At 44.4% G+C, this 19,467-nt stretch overlaps 1 protein-coding gene and 1 long non-coding RNA gene across 2 annotated transcripts; one reads left to right on the top strand and one right to left on the bottom strand.

Moving 5' to 3' along the window:
* Window positions 1-1,418: 1,418 nt before the first annotated feature.
* HMGN1 (high mobility group nucleosome binding domain 1) lies at window positions 1,419-8,432 on the bottom strand. Its single transcript, XM_042955885.1, has 6 exons — window positions 8,237-8,432; window positions 7,853-7,885; window positions 7,737-7,766; window positions 7,603-7,653; window positions 4,085-4,213; window positions 1,419-2,271 (listed from the first exon to the last, which is right to left on the bottom strand). Exons 1-6 carry the CDS (start codon window positions 8,249-8,251, stop codon window positions 2,224-2,226), a joined length of 306 nt encoding a protein of 101 aa, XP_042811819.1. The 5' UTR covers window positions 8,252-8,432; the 3' UTR covers window positions 1,419-2,223.
* Window positions 8,433-9,469: 1,037 nt separating this feature from the next.
* LOC122230183 lies at window positions 9,470-19,467 on the top strand. The gene is made up of 2 exons (XR_006207330.1): window positions 9,470-11,018; window positions 19,008-19,467. It is a non-coding gene; the product is annotated as an uncharacterized LOC122230183 (long non-coding RNA).

Genomic DNA, 19,467 nt, shown 5'->3' with positions numbered 1-19,467 from the left:
TAGTACTCCCAATCTAACTTTCTACAAGAAGATAATCTTAGATAAATCTTCCTGAAAGAAGTAAAAACAAAACTCTCTTATACTAGTAAATCTCTTTATTAGTAAAGAGTATACTAGTAAATCTCTTATACTAGTAAATCTCTTTATTAGCAGGGAGTCCCGAACCGAGGAAACCTGTGACTGTAAATAATGATCAGTTCCTAGGGGTGGTGAGCGTTAGGTCGTACAAGATGGGTCGTAGGGTTAAAGTTCTAGTTTTCTTCCCATTGGTTTTTAGAGATGTTTATTTTTGAGAGGAAGACTGTGAGCAGGGGAGGGGCAGAGAGAGAGGGAGACACAGAACCTGAAGCAGGCTCCAGGGTCTGAGCTGTAAGCACAGATGCTTAGATGTGGGGCTCGAACTCACAAGTGGGGAGATTGTGACCTGAAGGCAGATGTTTAACCCACAGAGCCACCCAGGCAGGTGCCTGGAGACCACTTTTAACTGCTATGAATAGACAGGTGCTAGTGAAATTCTGGTACAATAAAATTCTATCAAGTATCCCCGCACAGGGAGAGAATGTTTTCAGTTCAGTGCTTAAATTTACATACCCAGACCCTGTGCTATCTATACTTAGAAACTACAGGCAACTGTTTATCCTGCCTCCAGGCCCTCCGTGGAGTAAGGACCACGGAGAACTGGGGAACATGGCTCCCAGGCCCTGCTCCCTCCCCAGGGGTTACTACAGCCCTCCTGTGGGCGCCCCTTCAGCCCAGGTCAACATCCTTTTTCCACTGACGTTCCGTAGTTCCAACAAAGGGGCCGCACTTCCCCACTCCCTATGAAGTTGCTCAAAATAGCCACTCCCGTGGGACAGTCTTAGCAGAGGTGTGAGCCCTTGGGGACTCCTGTTTCCAGCGCATTCTTGCCCCCCAGTATTCACTCCAGGGCAAAATAACATGTCAAGTGTTGAGAGGTTTAAACGGTTTCCAGGTCTCCCCTTGTTCAGTGGTAACCCTGACCTGGTGCTTTCTCTGGCCGTGTTTGCATTTGCCGATTCGGCGCAAGTCTCCAATACTACCTCTTGAAGACCATTTACACGGCAGAGCAGAAATACGATATATAGGAGAGCAAATCTCAGAATAATATGCAAACACAAACCACAGTAGATGCAGTTCTAGCTTACTCAGTACTTACAAGCTCACTTCATATGAAGAACAAAGAGTTACGTTTAGTTTGCTTCAGAGGACGCTGGACCATTTGCTCACTATTAAATCAATTTAGGCCAAAGTACCTTCAAAGAACACTGTACATGTTCAAGTATTACAAAAAAAATTAAATACTCCACTTTCAAATTTTAAGAAAACTCTGCAAGAACAAATGTGGAAATTCTTGTAATAAAATATAAGCCAGAACTTAATTTATGTGCTTCAAGAAATTCTTTCATAATTGAGTTTTTATTTGTTGTTCTGAGGATCAGTACAGACAATTCAATTTGTACATAATTCTTAATGTACGTACCGAAAACCTAAAAAAACCATGTAGCTGTGGTTCTTTTCTCAAAGTTATTCCAGTGACCTTCCAGCTTAAAATTTGGAGGCAAATTTCCCTTAACAGTATATCAAGTACCGGTATCTTCAAATGTTGATATGCTGTTACACTGTTAAGTCCCATTAATTCACAATTTAATGTCATATACGCTACATACTCAAATTTTCAATCTCGCACAGCACATTAACAAAGTTACTAGGAAACTGGACTACCACGACCAAGATGTTACAGAATGCACAAAATTCTGACAGGGAGAGCCAAGATCAAGGAGTGGTTTTCTTTAGGAAACAATTCTACCAAACAACATGGGAATAGAAGTAATTTAAAATGTTCAAGACATATTAAATGCACAACTGACTCCAAATTGCCATTTAGTATGCTTGGTATTATAGGATATAAAAACTACCCCATCTATGGAATGTTAAGCTGACACCCAAGACGATCAAAGCCTCCCATATTCAATATCCCACTATTTTCTGGTTGTACCAAAAAATAAACAACCAGCAAATGATTTCACCTCTTAAAAAAAAGCATTTACACTTAAAAAATGGGATGAGGTGGGATTCCCTCCTTCTTAAAAATGTTTCTAGAGCTACTAAAAAACTTGCATTTACAAAATAGTTGATAAAAATATTCCTCTGGATTGTACAAGAAGGGAGACAGGGACCACTGGTAAGACATGGGATATGATACTAATCAGACTTGGCTTCTTTCTCTCCTGCTTCATCAGAGGCTGGACTCTGCAAATCAAAGAAAAAAATAATGATCAAATATTTGATTTCTGGGTCACTGTTACGATCTCCAAGATCTTTAAAATTTAATGCAATGTAAGTTTTACTTCTATGTAATTACAGGTGACCCTCGTTATATGTAGATTCTGTATTTGTAAATTTGCCTCTTCACTAAAATTTGCAACCATAAAATCAATACTCATGGCACTTCAATAGACTTAAAACTTTCTTTGCAATGCCAAACATGCACATTCCCAGCTGGGATGGTTGTTTCAGTTCTAAACAGGTGCCTTTTTTGCAGTTTATTTAAAGTGCCACACATTTCACATTTCTTTTTCTGTGCTTCTTGATGTTGACTGGACTAATATAATACCATCTACTATGGCTAAATGCAAGAAGGTTGGGATGTGTCTTATGGAGAAAATACGTATGCTGGATAGCATCATTTAGGCCTGAGTTCCAGTACCGTTTCTGTTGGCCCAGTTCAAAGCTGATGCATCAACAACACGTATTCAACAGAAACACAGATTATGCATCAACTGTTTGATGGAAACATGATCACAGTGCAGCTAAGAATCTAATGTCGTATTTCCTCCATGTGCAATTTTTCAGTATTCACACAACCTTCTAGAACACAACCACCATGAATATTAAGAATCAAGTGTAGTGTGATAACATGTACCGGATGGTCAAATTCTTCCCTAACAGCTAGATTAGTAATCTCATCATAACATCACCGGATATTTGATGTGTGGTCAGAACTACAAATTAAAAGTAAATTGTGGCAACAGATTTCACAAGTTAGAAACAAGTGGTTTGTTGTTTTAAGATTTGATCTATAAATGTTTTTAAAATACCATACACTATTTATCTTTCCAGGTTTAACCAGTAACATTAAAAAAAATGCTTGGCTTAAGAAAAACTATTTATTGAAACCTGTAGCCTATTTGTTTAAGAAAAGGCCTCTTCTCGTGGCTTAAAAACGTAACGATTAGGGATACCAAGTCTTTTTATTTGCTTGATCTAAGTTATTATTTAATCCTAAAACAAGTAGCCACTTTTAAGAAAAATGGACTTATCTGAAAGTGGGAAAAATGTCCCAAATGAGGAATGGATTCAAAACATTTTTGAAGCAATATCCAAAATAAAAACATGATTTTTAACAGTTCCTTAGATGGCAATTTCAAAAATAAGGGCCTAGGTTGTTTGTTTAAACAATATCCCAAAACATGAAAGAAAAAGGAGTGTTACACCATTTGGTATATTAAACCTTTTAAAAATTAACTCACGTCAGTAGTTATTATAACGAATCCTGCGTACAACATACGCTGTACTTGTGTGAACTTGTTACTGGTGAAATTCTGAGCATATTAAAAGTTCTTATTCACGCCTTTAAAAAAAAGCCATCTGGGGCGCCTGGGTGGCTCAGTCAGTTAAGCGGCCGACTTCGGCTCGGGTCATGATCTCATGGTCCCTGAGTTCAAGCCCCGCGTCGGGCTCTGTGCTGACAGCTCAGAGCCTGGAGCCTGTTTCAGATTCTGTGTCTCCCTCTCTCTGACCCTCCCCTGTTCATGCTGTCTCTCCCTGTCTCAAAAATAAATAAAACGTTAAAAATAAAAAAATAATTTAAAAAAGCCATCTACCTACTGATTTTAAATATCTAATAAAAGCCATCTGTCTATTCATTTGATGTTACTGTACAAACCTTTGTTAACATTGTAAGAAAAAGACAATAATAAAGACGGTCTTATCTGCTACATAAAAATATACAACAGATTATCTATGGTTCAGAGTCAAATCAACAACACACAGCACTTCTGACCTCCTCGTTTTTAGTTTCTCCGTTTTCTGCAGGTAAGTCTTCTTTTGTTTCTTGGTTAGCCACTTCAGCCTGTTTTCCCTTTGCTCCCCTTTTCCCCTTTGTTTGCACTTTTTTGTCTGAAGATTTCTCCTAGGATACAGTAAGAGTATATTTTAAGTAAAAACTTGGCACGAACATTTTCTCAGTTGCTATAGGGCTAGTATCCCCACAAGAGTTGCAATGTCAACACGATGTCACACATCAGCCTGAGATCCAGGACACATCTTTTACGGAAGACACTTTAAGGTCCATCGCCACTAGTCAGGACAACATCGTTCGCGAAGAACTCTAACCGTACTGGCATTATCGAGCCTCATTAGACTTCTGTTCTCTAAACCTAAAGCCTGAGCTACAATCCTCCTCTGCCTTCTCAATCACCCACTATTCTCTGAAGTTCCACATGAGCAAACAAAGGAGGAAATCTCTTTCCACTGTAACCCTACCCATCCCCAAACTTCTTTTAAGCCTGAATAATGATCAAATTGTCATATATCCACTGCCCTGACAAGATGTTCACCCTCACAGTAAGACCATTCACCTGAACACAGCACCATGCTGTGTGGTCAGGTTGACTATCCTGCTACAGCTAATCCCTTGATATTATATAATGAGTAGCTAAAAGGATCCATTTTGAGTTTATCGTTTTCATTCAGATGTTTGAAAAATCTGAAAAGCACAGGTATTAGTATGACGATAGAAGAGGTTCAAAAATGTAAACCACTTTTAAGCAATATTAAAGTGCTTCTGGATACCCTCCATCAACGGGGAAGGAGTTTAAATCTTGACATTTATTCCCTGTAAATGAAGAATGCAGCAACAGCTAAATGAAGTTAGGTCACCAGGGAGTTGGATAAAAGAGCCCTAACAGTACTGACCAGTATTTGAATTAAACAGCCACAAAGACATGCAAACAGGTCAAACGATTTCAATGCTAAGGGGACGGCGGGGGGACCAGTATAATGTATTCTAAACCAATGATGGCATTCCATATATAAAGACGGCATGACAGCCACTAATAATACACGAACGAACTAGAATTTCTGAGGACTGCCCGGGTGGCTCAGTCAGTTAAGCAACCGACTTCAGCCCATGATCTCGCAGTTCGTGAGTTTGAGCCCCACACTGGGCTCTGTGCTGACAGTGCAGAGCCTGCTTGAGATTCTGCCTCTCCCTCTCTGTAAATAAACTTTAAAGACTAAGCTTCCTTGTTAGGTGTCAACACTCACATGAAGGAAAAAAATAAAATTAAAAAAAAAAAAAACCTATAAATTATAAATATAAACATTCAGGACAGCACCACTCATACTGGTACCATGAAGTATCACAATCACTTCTGTACTTACAAAACCATTCTCCTGTAATCTGATCTCTTTAGATTTCTCATTAATTTTGTAACCACTAGGGCACTAATGTAGAAACGTAAAAACCTTAAAAATGGAAACGAAACATACAACAATAACCTGGACTAAAACAACACCACTTTTAATTACCTATGGCAAGACAGATGAAACAAATCAATGTTTTCCTAACATACGTGTGTTTCAACCCTTAAAATAATTCTGAGAATTTTATACAAGTTATAAGTACATACACAGTGGCAAACATATACTTTGAAAACTGCGTCAGGGCACCTGGGTGCCTCAATTAGTTAAGCGTCCGACTTCCACTCCCTCGGGTCATGATCTAACAGTTCACAGGTTTTGAGCCCTACATCGGGCTCAGTGGGGACCGCTCGGAGCCTGGGGCGTGCTTCCGATTCTGCGTCTCCCGCTCTCTGCTCCTCCCCCGCTCACTCTCTCCTCTCTCTCAAAAATAAATAATATTTTAAAGAAAAGTGTCTACACTGTAATTAATACATCAAAATATTTACCTTCCACTCAGGCTTTGACTTGGATTGCCCCTGAAAAATGTATTCTAGAAAGTAAAGTAAAACCAAGCCCTCCAACCCCGCATTTTTCCTTTGGCAAAGGAAAATTTGTCAACTGAGTTGACAAATTTGTTCCTCAAGGAAGACTTCCTGCTGGCCTCTCATGGACAGAAAGAAAAAAAGTGATTACACCTGATGTCCCAAACCCAACTGAGGATAAAATGTGAGGATAACAGGAGGATAACTTTTTTCACCAAAAAAAATTTGTACAGTAAATCAAAATATAGGACAAGGAACAGCAAAAAAAACCTAAGAGGGAAACAATCATACTACTTCAGCAAATTGGTTTATTGAAAGAACTCAAAAGCATCAAAGACGGGTAATAATAGTACATAGCTCATTCTATCATCATGCAACAAGATACACTATTTTTCTTGGCCATTCACGGCAAGTTCCCAGGCTACTTTAACTTCTTATACAAAGATGTACTGCTTTATCCTCTAGTGTGAAAAATACTAAATTAACGTACCACGCTTACACCTTCTGCAAATACTTAAAAAAAAAAAAAATAGAACTTTCTACTGGAAAAGTTAAGATTTTTCTCAGTTCTGTACAACGTTTAAATAAAGAAACGGAAAAAAAAACCTTTGGCCTATGCAGTGCTAAGCTTCCATCTATGCTTAGAAAAGGGGCCTAACACCACAAACTCTCACTTAAGCTGCGGGTGAACAGTAATCACACCATGAATTTCCCCTGAAGACCACAGGGCTTGGCAAAGGGCGGTTTCGAGGCTCCACCTCAAATCAAACTTATAACGATTTACATAGATTTTGTTTTCCCAACTTTTCAAACATATACTCAAGAACAATTTCATTCCAAAGACCTTCAACGTGAACAACGCAATCTCGAACCTACTCCAGGGAGACAACTATAATGTTGTTGAGGATTAACTCAAAAGTTTCTTCGGGGAAAAAGATGTAGGGTACCCCTCTGAACACAGCTGTTCCCCCTCCAAAACACCACAACAAACCCCTTACCCCTGCACACGGGATTCCCTGCACCTTGGCTTGAGAACTTTATACACCAAAACCTGCGTATCCCCTTTCTCCCGGTGGCGATCCTGGCTTTGATGTTACCGATCCTGGCTTTGATGTTACCGTCACAAAAGTACGCACAAGTATGCATCGAACGGGCAAACGCTGACCGTGACGTACAACGCAAAGACCAGACAGCAAAATTGTTAGTATTTTCACTCGTCTTGAGTCTTGAATTCTGCAGCACAATGAAGGTAATGCGTTACGCTCCCGTGAACCAGTAGGACCAGATCCATTATTGTTTACCCAGGCCAAGGGGTAAAAAAAAAAAAAAAAAAAAAAAAAAAATTGGTCGCTGCAATTATAAAACTTAAATAGAAAACAGGAGACAATTTCCACTTTTCGGGCAAGTGTAACATCTGATTACTCTTGAGACTTTCAAAGTCAAGATCTTAGTCACCAACAATGTCACAAGACCGCAGAGTCGCCGCTGATGACTTTTTGTTAAGAGAAAGTCACGCGTCGAGGGGCGCTGCAGCATTTCGAACACACCGCGGTCCCGTAAGTTTGAAACCTACCTTTCCCGCCGCCTTTTTTGGCTTCGCTTCCACTTTTGCAGGAGCAGGTTTCTGAAAGGCAAAGGTAGCACTGAGTGTCTTCACTGGGCACGACCCCACGGAAAAGACACGCTTACGGGGCTCGCTTTACTTACAGCTGACAACCTCGCCGACCTCCTCTTGGGCTTTAGGAACAAAAAGGAAAAGGAGCAAGGAGTGAGCGGGGCAGTGCGAATGGGCCCCACCCCCGGGCACAGGCGCGGGCTCTTACCTCCTCCTTCGCCGCCCCCTCGGCGGAGCTGACCTGCGGAAGGAAGCACACGGACCCGTGGGCGCAGCCCGCAAACAAAAGTGCCCGCGCGCCCTGCGCCCGCCCGCGAGAACAATGCCCGGCCGCGTGACGTCAGCGGCTTCCCGCCGCCGCGTTCGAATCTCCCACCCGGCTCTTCGGCCGCCGAACGTTCCAGAACATCGCGACCGGGCGGCCGCCGCCGCCGCCGCCGCGCGAGCGCGCGGCCCGCTCGCCCGCCCGCCCGCCGCGGGCGCCGGGCCGCCTGCCGGGCCCTGCGCCGCCGTGGGCGAGGCGGGACCTGAGCCTCGCGGGGCGCCGCGGCGGGCCGGGCGGCGGAGGGCGCGCGTGCGGGCCGCCGCTCACCTTCCTCTTGGGCATCGTGGCGGCGGGGCGGGCGCGTGCCGGGTGCCTGCGGGCCGCCGCGCGCCGAGAGCCTTCGCGAAGCTGGGCTGCCTGGCCGCTACCGCTCCTCCCGCCGCCGGAGCTGCTGCGACCCGCGGCGGGGGCGGTGGGAGAACCGGATGGAACCGGATTGGGAGCCCGCCCCCTCCTCCCCCCGCGTCCCCCCGGCCGCTGGCTCCCCCTCCCCGCCGGCCGGGCCGCCCCCCGCCCCCGCCCCCGCCCATTGGCTGTGAGGCCCACCGCGCCGCGGCCCGCGCCCGGAATAGGTGAGGCGGGCCGTCACTCGACCACTGCGCCCCGCCCCCGCTCCCGGCGCCCCCACCCCCGCCCGGCGTCTCGCGGGGCCCCAGACCCAGGCGAGGGGGGCGGGGCCCCAGAGGCCGCTCTCACCTCACGGTAGTTTGTTTGAAGCCGAGCCGCAAAGTGCGGTCTGCGCGCCGATTGGCGGAGCTCCGCCACGTGATCGCCGAGTGGCCCCACCCACAGCCTCCCTAGTTACCTGGGCTCCCCCGGCGCCCAGAGAGCCTCAGGGATTGAGTCCGTCCGATCTAGGAGTATTGGGAATGGGGCATTTATAGTTAGTCTAATAAACTGGGAAGGGAGAGACGATGGATTCAAGTACGAGCCAATTCTCCCTTCTCGGTCGGCAAGAAGGGCTATCTGTGGGCCCCAGTTTCACAGGCCTTCGGGAAGCCGGCCTCAGTGCGCAGGCGCCGGAGGGGAGGTCGTGGGAAGGAACGCTGGCGCGCGGGCTCAGCTCCCCGTGCCACTGCGCAGGCGCGGGTCTTTGCGACGTCTCTGGGGCTCGCGGCCCCCGGAGGCCCGTCTCTGCTGCGCGGTTTTTCTAGATCAGCTCTTTCTGTGTCGCTTTCTTTAGATCATCTGTTCCTTGAGGGGCCGGGGTCTCCACGGTCCCCAGGACGTGCCCTACCTCTCGCAGACTCCTGGGCCGGCCGATCCCTCCTTCCCTGAAGTGAAGCGGGAAGCACGCCCACCCTCTCCAGCCCGTTTTTAACCGGCTGTTCACCTAAGCACCTTTTTAAAGTGGAAAAAGGGCATCACGCTGGGAGGCTGAGCCGGGAACCCCGGAACCAGTGAGCTCACCTTTTACCCCATTTCTTTAATGAAGAAGAAAATTAGGTTTTTTAGAAAATTCTTTTAACGTTTATTTTTGAAAGCGGGGGGGGGGGGGGGGAGACAGAATCCGAAGCAGGCTCCAGGTTCTAAACTGTCAGCACGGAGACCAACGTGGGGCCGGAACTCGCCAACCGGGAGATAATGACCTGAGCCGGGGTGTAATGAGCTGAAGTCAGAGGCTTAGCCGACTTACGACCCAGGCGCCATAAAAATTACATTTAGAAGAAGGAATTGAGTGAGGTTACAAGTTTTTAATCAGAATTGTCAGCCGGAACTCTTGGAAAGAAGGAAATGTTGGAGGACTCTGCATCCAAAAGATAGGAAACAGATCAAATGTCCCTCATTTGAAGGGCCTGGCTAAACTATGGCCCCTCGCATGGTGTGATAGTGAACTACAACAAAGAATGAGCCAGCTCTTTATAGAGGAAGTGAATTTTGAAAACCACCAGTCAGACCATGTACCTCCTGATCTCAATAGCTAGCGTCTTCCTTTCTCATTCAAGAAAGTCTGAGTCCTAGAGTGGCTTATAAAGTCCCCTGCAGTTTGGCCCAGTTCACTGATTTTCACAGATGTTCCTTCTGTTTCGTCTTCCTCTTCTCAAACAGGCTGGGCACCCTCTGCTTCAGGGCCTTGTCACCTGCTGTTCCCTCTGCCTGGAATGCCCTGCCTCAGACTAGTATGGCTCTCTTCTTTTGGGGCTTTGGGGCTTTGCACAGATTTCACCCTATCAATTAGGGCCTGTCCTGACCTTTCAGTTTAAAATTGCAACTCCCCATCTCTGTTCTCTGCCTTTTTTTTTCTACGTGGTGTCTATTGAATATGTAACTATATTGAATATAAAGCTATACATTCATTAGGCAACGCAGAAAGAATTCATGAGAACATGGTGCCAGCAGTTGGCTCTGTGGAGAACAACTAGCAGCAGGGTGAGATTAAAATTTATCCTTTTCTCTTTTTTCCTCACTCCTATCTGCATTACAAAAAAAAACCCAAAAAACAAAACACAAACATCAGCCCCTGAGTTTATGGCACAGACATGTACTGAGCACCTGTGCTGTGCCAGGCATTATGTTAGGCCTTGGGGTAGAGAGACAGCAGACAGGACATGTAGGGTAAAGACTGTGGGTAATAGTTTAGAGGAGAGAAGGCACCCAAATCATCCTGGCGAGGGAAAGGGGAAGCCGCAGGCGGGACAGCACAGTCCAGGGCATGTGGACTTACTAGAATGTGACGGTCCCCCAGGGCCTGCTAAGTGGCAGTGATGGACACATGGAGAATGGCCAATGACAATTAGAGAAAAGAGACAAAATACAAAAAAAGGGCAAACTGCAGGGGATCATTTGATGCCAAGCTGAGTTTGGCCATTATCCAAGGAGACGCTGAAAGGTCTTTCGAAGGGAATGACGGGCTGAGATCTGAACTTAACTTGTGAACTTTCTCCCATGAGAATTAAAGCTGCACGAAGCCAGAGGTGATGAACTGGTGGCCTACAGTTTGCTTTGGACCAGGTTTGTTTGTTTGTTTGTTTTGTTTTTAATTGGCCCACATAAGAACATGGAGGAACAAGAATTCGATAGGAAAACCATTTGGCAGTGTCTCTTAAAGGTAAGCAAGCACTCCATGCCTCAGTAATTCCACTCCTAGAAATATGCCCAACAAAATTGCTTACATCCGTTCACCAGAAGACATGATGTAGAATATTCATAGCTGGCTTATTTTCATAGGCCCAGCTGGTAGCAACCGAAATGCCCATGAATTGGCACTGGAATGCCCATGAATTGCATGAATGGATGGAAGTCTTATCAGCAATGACAAAGAGCTACCTACAGTCACACACAACAACACAATAGGGGAATCTCACAAACACAGGTTGACAGATAGATGCAGCTCCAAAAGAATGCATACAGTGTGATTCCATTTACATAATGTCCAAAGGCAGGGAAATGAGTCTAGTCCATTAGGAGTCAGGAAACTAGTTCCTGTGTGAGGGTGGGGTGGCGAGCCAGTGGCTGGATGAGAAAGACTTTAGGGGGCTGGTCATGTTCTATTTCTTGGTCTGGATGTTGGTTTCTTGGTCTGGATGTTGTGTTCACTTTGTGTTAATTGAGCTGTGCTCTTAGTATATACATTTCTGGATACATAACAATAAAGTTTTAAAGATTTTTTTTTTTTAAGCAACATGTCAAAATCAGACGATTTCACATACAGATTCAGCTCTTTACCTTCCCCTGGCCTCCTTTGTGTGCAGTCCATGGGATGCGCTTGACCTTGTAACTTATAAAGAGGCACTCTGTCCAGTTTGCCAGTGTCCCAGCCCTGCTGATTTTTCTCACCCATATTTTCTGGAGGAGGTCCCAATAATTCATTTTTGCTTTTGTTTCCCTTGCCTCCGGAGACGTGTTGAGTAAGAAGTTGCTGCGGCCAAGATCAAAGAGGCTTTTGGCTGTTTTCTCCTCAAGGATTCCGATGGCTTCCTGTCTTACATTTAGGTCTTTCATCCATTTTGAGTTTATTTTTTGTGTCTGGTGTAAGAAAATGGTCCAGGTTCATTCTTCTGCATGTCGCTGTCCAGTTTTCCCAGCACCACTTGCTGAAGAGACTGTCTTTATTCCACTGGATAGTCTTTCTTGCTTTGTCAGAGATTAGTTCGTTGACTATATATTTGTGGGTCTATTTCTGGGTTCCCTATTCTGTTCCATTGATCTGAGTATCTGTTTTTGTGCCAGAACCATACTGTCTTGATCATTACAGCTTTGTAATACAGCTTGAAGTCCGTCTCGCCCGTATTTTCTGCCTGGCCTCTGAAGGTGTTTGTGATGCCTGTGAGTAAACGAGGGTAATTGCAGACACCACTTTTTGTATTTCCATTTATTTTTGAAAGAAATATTTATGTGGTTCAACATTCTAAGGGCTCAGATTTATTTCCAGAGAAGGCTCTGTTCTACTTCTGTGCTCCTAGATATCTAGTTCTCCCAAGGAGAAACCAATGTTGCTGCTTGTGTGTCCTTCCAGAAATGTTTTGTGCATATACAAGCAAATGAATCTATACTTTTTGTCCCCCCACCCCTTGCTTTTCCATTCTGCTTGGCACCTTGCATTTTTCACTTAATGCAGTCTGTTTCCTATTAGCACATTTTTATTGCTGAATCATATCCTACTGTATGGATGTACCAAACATTTTTAAACCAATTCTCTGTTGACTTTCAAATAGTGCCAGTCTTTTGATCCTTCAAAGGATGCTGCAGTGTATAACCGTGTATGTCTGTATGCTTTTCCTATAAAATTGGAAAGCTGGTCCCACTTGTTGCTAAATCTAAACACACACCCAACACAGGCACTAGAACCAGGCAGTGCTTGATCAAAAGTGGGAATGGGGCATCTGGGTGGCTCAGTCATCAAGCATCTGACTTCAGGTCATGATCTCACCATTGGTGAGTTCAAGTCCCACGTCGGGTGAGCTCGAGCCCCTCTTCGGGTGAACACAAGCCCCGCTTTGAGTAAAACACGAGTCCCCGGTGAGTCCTGCTTCTCTCTCTCTCTCCCTCTCCCTGTCTCTACCCCTTGCTCACTTGTGCACCCGCCCCCCCCCCCCGCAAAAAAGTGGGAATCTATACTGGATGATCCAGAATGTTGGATAATCACATGAAAACACGAAATTTTAAAAATTCCTCAAGAACCCTCAGGATCTTTGTATACAAGTATCCTTTCCACTACTCCACCCGGGGGTCCACGTGCCCCACTTTGGAAAATCCTGGATTGATGCTGACTGGTGGATGGTGGGGTGGTGATTGAGGAGTTCTAGTAGGATGGACCTTGGTGTATCTGAAGAGGGGAAACGGGGTTAGAGAAGAAAGCAGCGGCCAGGAAGTGCAAGACAGAAGCAATGACGGGCTGTAGTGGGGAACTGACGTCATTGGTCTGGACTCCAAGTAGAGGTGCGGTCAGGCTGAGAGGTCCCATGTCAAGTCAGGTTGTCACAAGAAGGCACAGCAGGTGAGACGTAAAGCAGTCGAGCCAATGAATGTTGGCTGTGGGGAAGACCAGTGGAAGGAAGGATCTGGGATATATTTTGGTGGGGGGAACTGACAGGGCTCTTCCCTAAACTGGGTGCGAAGGAGACGAGACAGACTTTTGGCTATGAGTAATAGAAACCCGTATCAGCATAAGCAATAAGGAAATGGAAGCTCCTCCACTGTAGAATGTTCTGGACTGGGAGATTCAGCAGCTTAATGTGTTATCACAGTCTCAGTTTTTCTCTCCCAGTTGTTGTGCCTTTTTCCAAGGGGAATTCTGCACATCACATCCAGATTTATAACATCCAGAGAAAGAAGCCCCTTTCCCCCAGAATCCCTTACTCGATTGCCTTTACTTGCTGGCCAGAATTGGGTGACATGCGAGGGGAAATGGGCCACCCTTAGATTAAATCAGCTCCCCCCACCCCCCGGAGTTGGGGGTAGGGCCAGGGGTGCAGGGAGTGGATACCTGAACAAAAGAAGGGTTCTGTCAGGAAGGACAAAGAGGGCAATGGGCTGAGAATCAGGTGCGTTTCTTAGGCTGTATGGATGGGGGGCAACCAGCCAGGTAGGGATGAAAGAAGAGGGGTGCAGGGGTGTGGAGAGGGTGTGGAGGGGGGGGATTGTAAAGTGCCCACTACATTGACCACTAGGATGTCACCGATTGTCCTGATGGAGCAGGAGAGGTAGGGCAGAAACCAGACTGAAGTTAGAAAGTAGGGGAGGGGAGGAAATGAAACATCTCCAGCCCCCACTGTGTTGTGCTCTACCGTGCTGTGTCTCCAGAAGCCCAGTCTCTGGGCCAGTGTGTCCAGGGAGTGAAGACATGATAAACTGGGGTAGGTGTGAGACAAGCCTGTGAGCAAGAGAAGGTTCCCAAGATCGTGGGAACACTGAATGCCTACTGTTCACCACTCTGTTGGATATCCACGCTGCTGCGGAAGGGGGAGGTGCAAGGGTGGCAGAAAAGAGCAAAAACCTAGGCCTCCATACGGAGCTTTTGATGATCACTGTGCTGAATGTGCCAGAAACGCCAGAACAGAGAGAGCCCTAAGATGACATAGTTGTAGAAGTCACCATGTAGTTATGTTTCTAGCCTGTTTGCAAACTTTATGGGTGCATGACTACATCATTGTTCTTAGATAATTGGAATTATTGTTATTACAAGGTTGCCTGTTTGGCAGTTCATCATACTGATTGTTATTTCACTTCATTTCTTTTTATTTTATATTTCATGTCATTTCATTTCACTTTTATGGTATCTGGGCATGTGCCCTTTCTTATTCTTTTGTTGTTATTTATATATTTATTATTTTTAAATTTTATTTAAATCCAGGTTAGTTAACATATAGCGTAATAATGGTTTCAGGAGCAGAAGTTAGTGATTCATCATTTACGTAAAACACCCAGTGCTCACCCCCACAAGTGCCCTCCTTAATGCCCATCATCCATTTAGCCCATCCTCCCACCCAACTTCCCCCCACTCCAGCAACCTTCAGTTTGTTCTCTGTATTTAAGAATCTCTTATGGTTTGCCTCTCCCTCTGTTTTTATCTTTTTACTTCCCTCCCCCTATGTTCATCTGTCATGTTTCTCAAGTTCCATATATGAGTGAAATCATATTTATCTTTTTCTGATGTATTTTGCTTAGCATAATGCATTCTACTTCCAACCACTTTGTTGGAAATGGCAAAAATTTATTCTTTTTATTGCTGAGTAATATTCCATTGCGTGTATATATATACATATATATATATACACACATATATATACATATATGTGTGTATATATATATCTATACACACACACATATATATATATACCACCTCTTCTTTATTCATGTGGGCTCTTATGATTGTTATTTTAGACAGAACAATAAGCCAGCTAGAAATTGGTCACGTTATTCTTTTCTGCTCACAAGTGAACCTTGCCTTTCTAAATATGGAAAGCAAGCGTCTTAGTCTGTTCTGGCTGCTTTAACAAAGTACCATAGACTAGATGACATGAACAACAGACATTTACTTCTCATAGTTGTGGAGGCTGGGAAGTCCAAGACCAAAGTGCTGGCTGTTTCAATGTGTGACGAAAACCTGCTTCCCTGCTTCCTGGTTCCTAGATGGCTGTCTTCCTGCTGTGTCCTCAACTTGGAAGGAAGGGGAAGGCAGCTCTCTGGGGTCTTTATAAGGGCACCGATCCCATTCACAAGGGCTCCGCCCCCATGACCTAGTCACCTCCCAAAGGCCCCACCTCCAAATACCATCCTAATGGGGATTAGGTTTCAACAATTGAATTCTGGGGGAGCACAGTTCAAGAACATTCCCTGCATCTCTCCCAGATCATTCAGCTTCTGTGGCTTCCAAAGAGAATCACCCCCTCAAATGGGCAGCCACTTCATACTCTTTGAGACTTGAGCAGAAATATTCTACTCCATTGTTAAGAGGCACTTGTTCAACCAGACTCTTGCTATCACACGAAAGGGTTCAAGGTTTCCCTGGCTTGTGTGAACTCCAAAAGCAGAGGCAGCCGTATAGATGTGTTCAGCTGACATGGTTTGAGGGATGCCCATTCATAGCCTACAAGAGAAAGCTGTTTCCTTTGGTTAGATGTCGCCCCACGTCTGTGGTTTGGAGTGTTGGCCAGAATAACAACTAAAAGAAGGAAAAAAAAGTTCTCTTAATGCTACTTTTACATTTTTCAAATACATTTGACTCTTGAGCAACATGGGTTTGAACTGTACAGGTCCACTTATACACAATTCTTTTTTCGATATATACAGTAAAGTACTGTAAATGTATTTTTCTCTTCTTTATGATTTTTTAAAAAAATTTTAACGTTTATTATTTATTTTTGAGAGAGAGACACAGACAGAGCACAAGGGGGAGAGGGGCAGAGAGAGGGGGAGACCCAGAATCTGAAGCAAGCTCAAGGTTTTGAGCTGTCAACACAGAGCCCAACGCGAGGCTCAAACCCCAAGAACTGCGAGATCATGACCTGAGCTGAAGTCGGATGCTTAACCAACTGAGCCACTCAGGTGCCCCCCCCCTTATGATTTTCTTAATAACATTTTCTTTTCTCTAGCTTCAGTATAAGATATATGTATATATATACAACATATATATACACAATATTATACATATAATATATATTAGTATATATTATATATGTATTATATAATACAAATTATACATAATACATAAAATATTATACATACAATATGTATTATATATACATATATGCATATGCATATACATATATACATACAATATATGTATTATATATAATACATATAACGTACAAAATATGTGTTAGTTGGCTGTTTATGTTACTGGTAAGGCTTCTGCAGCAATAGGCTATTAGTAGTTAAATTTTGGGGGAGTCAAAAGTTATGCATGGATTTTCAGCTGCATCGGAGAAGTTGGCTTCCCTAACTCCTTTGTTGTTCAAAGGTCAACGTAATTTTTAAAAAGTTTTTTCTGAGTCCTTTCTCAGAAGCAATGTAACTGATGAAGATTTCACTTTGGTGTAATTTTTATTAAGGCAAAAAACAGGAGAGGGAACCTAATATGACATTTCATGTAGTCAAATAATATAAAATGTTATTCCCATCTGAATGTCTTCTCATTTTCCTTTGCATTCAGAGAAACCAGATACAACATTATTAGCAGAAATAGACGAGCCTGGCTTTTGACTCCACTTTTAATTTTCTGCAACGTTTCTATAAGTTTGAGATTATTTTAAAATAATTTTTTGAAAGCTAACGAAAAATTTATTTAGAGATACATTTCTTCTGGACATAGTCCAAAGCCTGTGAAAATTTGAGAATTAAATTTCTTACACTAATAAGATTACATTTTAAACTACTGAATTTTGCATATTCAGAAAGGTATACCATAACAAAGAGACCTAAAAACATTTAAAAGTTTATTTGGTTTTAGCGGTGTTTTTCTTTCTTTTTTTTAATTTTTTTTTTAACATTTTATTTATTTTTGAGACAGAGAGAGACAGAGCATGAACGGGGGAGGGTCAGAGAGAGAGGGAGACACAGAATCGGAAGCAGGCTCCAGGCTCTGAGCCACCAGCCCAGAGCCCGACGCGGGGCTCGAACTCACGGACCGAGAGATCGTGACCTGAGCCTAAGTCGGACGCTTAACCGACTGAGCCATCCAGGCGCCCCTTAGTGGTGTTTTTCTTAAATTGAGGTAAAATTCACATAACATGTAACTATTTTATTTTACTTTAATTTTTTTAGATATTTGTGTATTTTGAGAGAGAGAGTGCACACGAGCTCCCAGCGGGGGTGAGAGGGAGCACAGAGCCTGACGTGGGGTTCAGTCCCAACAACTGTGAGATCATGACCTGAGCCAAAACCAAGAGTCGGGCACTTAAACGGCTGAGCCACCCAGGTGCCCCGAAACTATTTTAAAATGTACGATGCAGTGGCATTAGTACATTCACCATATTGTTCAACTACTATCTAGCAATATTAAATGTGCTGCTTTTAAAGATAACTTCACATTTGCATTAAAACATTTTATGTTTTGTTTTTTTTTTAAGAAGTTAAAAAACACAGCCGATGTTATAATAGAAAAAAATAGGACTGGGGCGCCTGGGTGGCTCAGTCGGTTGAACGTCCCACTTTGGCTTGTTTCATGCTCTCCCAGTCCGTGAGTTCGAGCCCCACCTTGGGCTCTGTGCTGGCAGCTCAGAGCCTAGAGCCTGCTTCGGATTCTGTCTGTCTGTCCGTCTGTCTGTCTCTCTCTCTCCCCCTCCCCCACTCACACTCTGTCTCTGTCTCTCTCTCAAAAAAATAAACATTAAAGACATAAAAAAAGAAAAGAAAAAAATAGGATAAAATAGGCTGAGAGGGAAAGGATTAGGACCTGAGGTCCCTGGGTGGGGAAAGACATATTTTGGACAAATGCTGGGAGTATCTGACCTCAGCAACCCCCCCGGGGCATAAAAGTTCCTCTTACGAATGGAACACATCCAGGGTGCCTGGGTGGCTCAGTCCATTAAGCGTCCAGCTTCGACTCAGGTCATGATCTCACGGTTTGTGAGTTTGAGCCCCCTGTCGGGCTCTGTGCTGACAGCTCAGAGCCTGGAACCTGCTTTGGGCTCTGCGTCTCCCTCTCTCTGTGCCCCACTGCCACTGGTGCTCTGCCTCTCTCTGTCTCAAAAGTAAACAAACATTAAAAAAAAAATAAAAAAGAATGGAACAGACCCCACCTACTCCCCCTCGGTTTCCCTCAGGGATGTGACAAAAGACCTAAGCATGGCCATAGCCCACCTGTCATACAATGAAATTGAACCAATCAGGAATGGACCTCCCAGCGCCCAGAGCCGTTAGGCCAATAAGGGTGGGACCTGAGAGGGAACAGGGGGCAGGGGAGAGCCAACCAGAACCTTATAAAACAAGGAGAGAGCTTTCCTATATTCTCCCTTCCTGACCTTACCTGCCAATAAACTTTTGCCCGCTGCTCGTTTTGTGTCCGCCTCTTCATTCTTCAAAGCGGTGAGACCAGGGATCCCAGGCATTGTGGTAAACGATCCTGCAACTATGTTACCTCCTCCTTTCTCCTTAGGTCCTCACGCACCGGGACACACGCACACTTGTGTGCACACACTCAAGACTTCTTGAAGATTCAGCTTTACTCAAGTGCAGTTTTCCAAGAGATTCTCTACTTCATTCCTCCTTAGCTCTCTTGGACCCTAAAGCAGGCCGCCAACATACCAGACCCGTGCAGGCCTCTGGCAGCTGACGCTCACCGCGGGGCTGGGAAGTTTGTGCCTTCCAGGACACTGCCTGTGCTTGGTTTGTGCCAGTCACGGACACAACCGATGCAGGCTTTACTTAATTCACCCAAATGTTGGTGGCCCAGGTGCCCCTAGTATGGTCTTTACAAGTAGGCAGAATAACACCCCACCCCCCACTTATCCACCTCTTAATATCCAGAACCTGTGACGATGCTACCTTATGTGGCAAAAGGGCTTTGTAGATGTGACTAAGTTAAAGGTTTTCATTAAAAAAAATTTTTTTTTAAA

The sequence above is a fragment of the Panthera leo genome, chromosome C2 (genome assembly GCF_018350215.1).
Source record: "Panthera leo isolate Ple1 chromosome C2, P.leo_Ple1_pat1.1, whole genome shotgun sequence".
NCBI classification, from domain to species: Eukaryota; Metazoa; Chordata; class Mammalia; order Carnivora; family Felidae; genus Panthera; species Panthera leo.
Note: the sequence above shows the minus strand (reverse complement) of the source record. Positions and strands in the feature narration are given on the sequence as shown.

Bases quoted from the DNA above. Each gene is read 5' to 3' on its own strand.
- HMGN1 (XM_042955885.1), bottom strand. The intron at 7,767-7,852 runs GTAAGAGCCCGC...TTGTTCCTAAAG, and splicing joins AGGGGGCGGCGAAGGAGGAG to CCCAAGAGGAGGTCGGCGAG. The intron at 4,214-7,602 runs GTAGGTTTCAAA...ACTGTATCCTAG, and splicing joins CAAAAAAGGCGGCGGGAAAG to GAGAAATCTTCAGACAAAAA.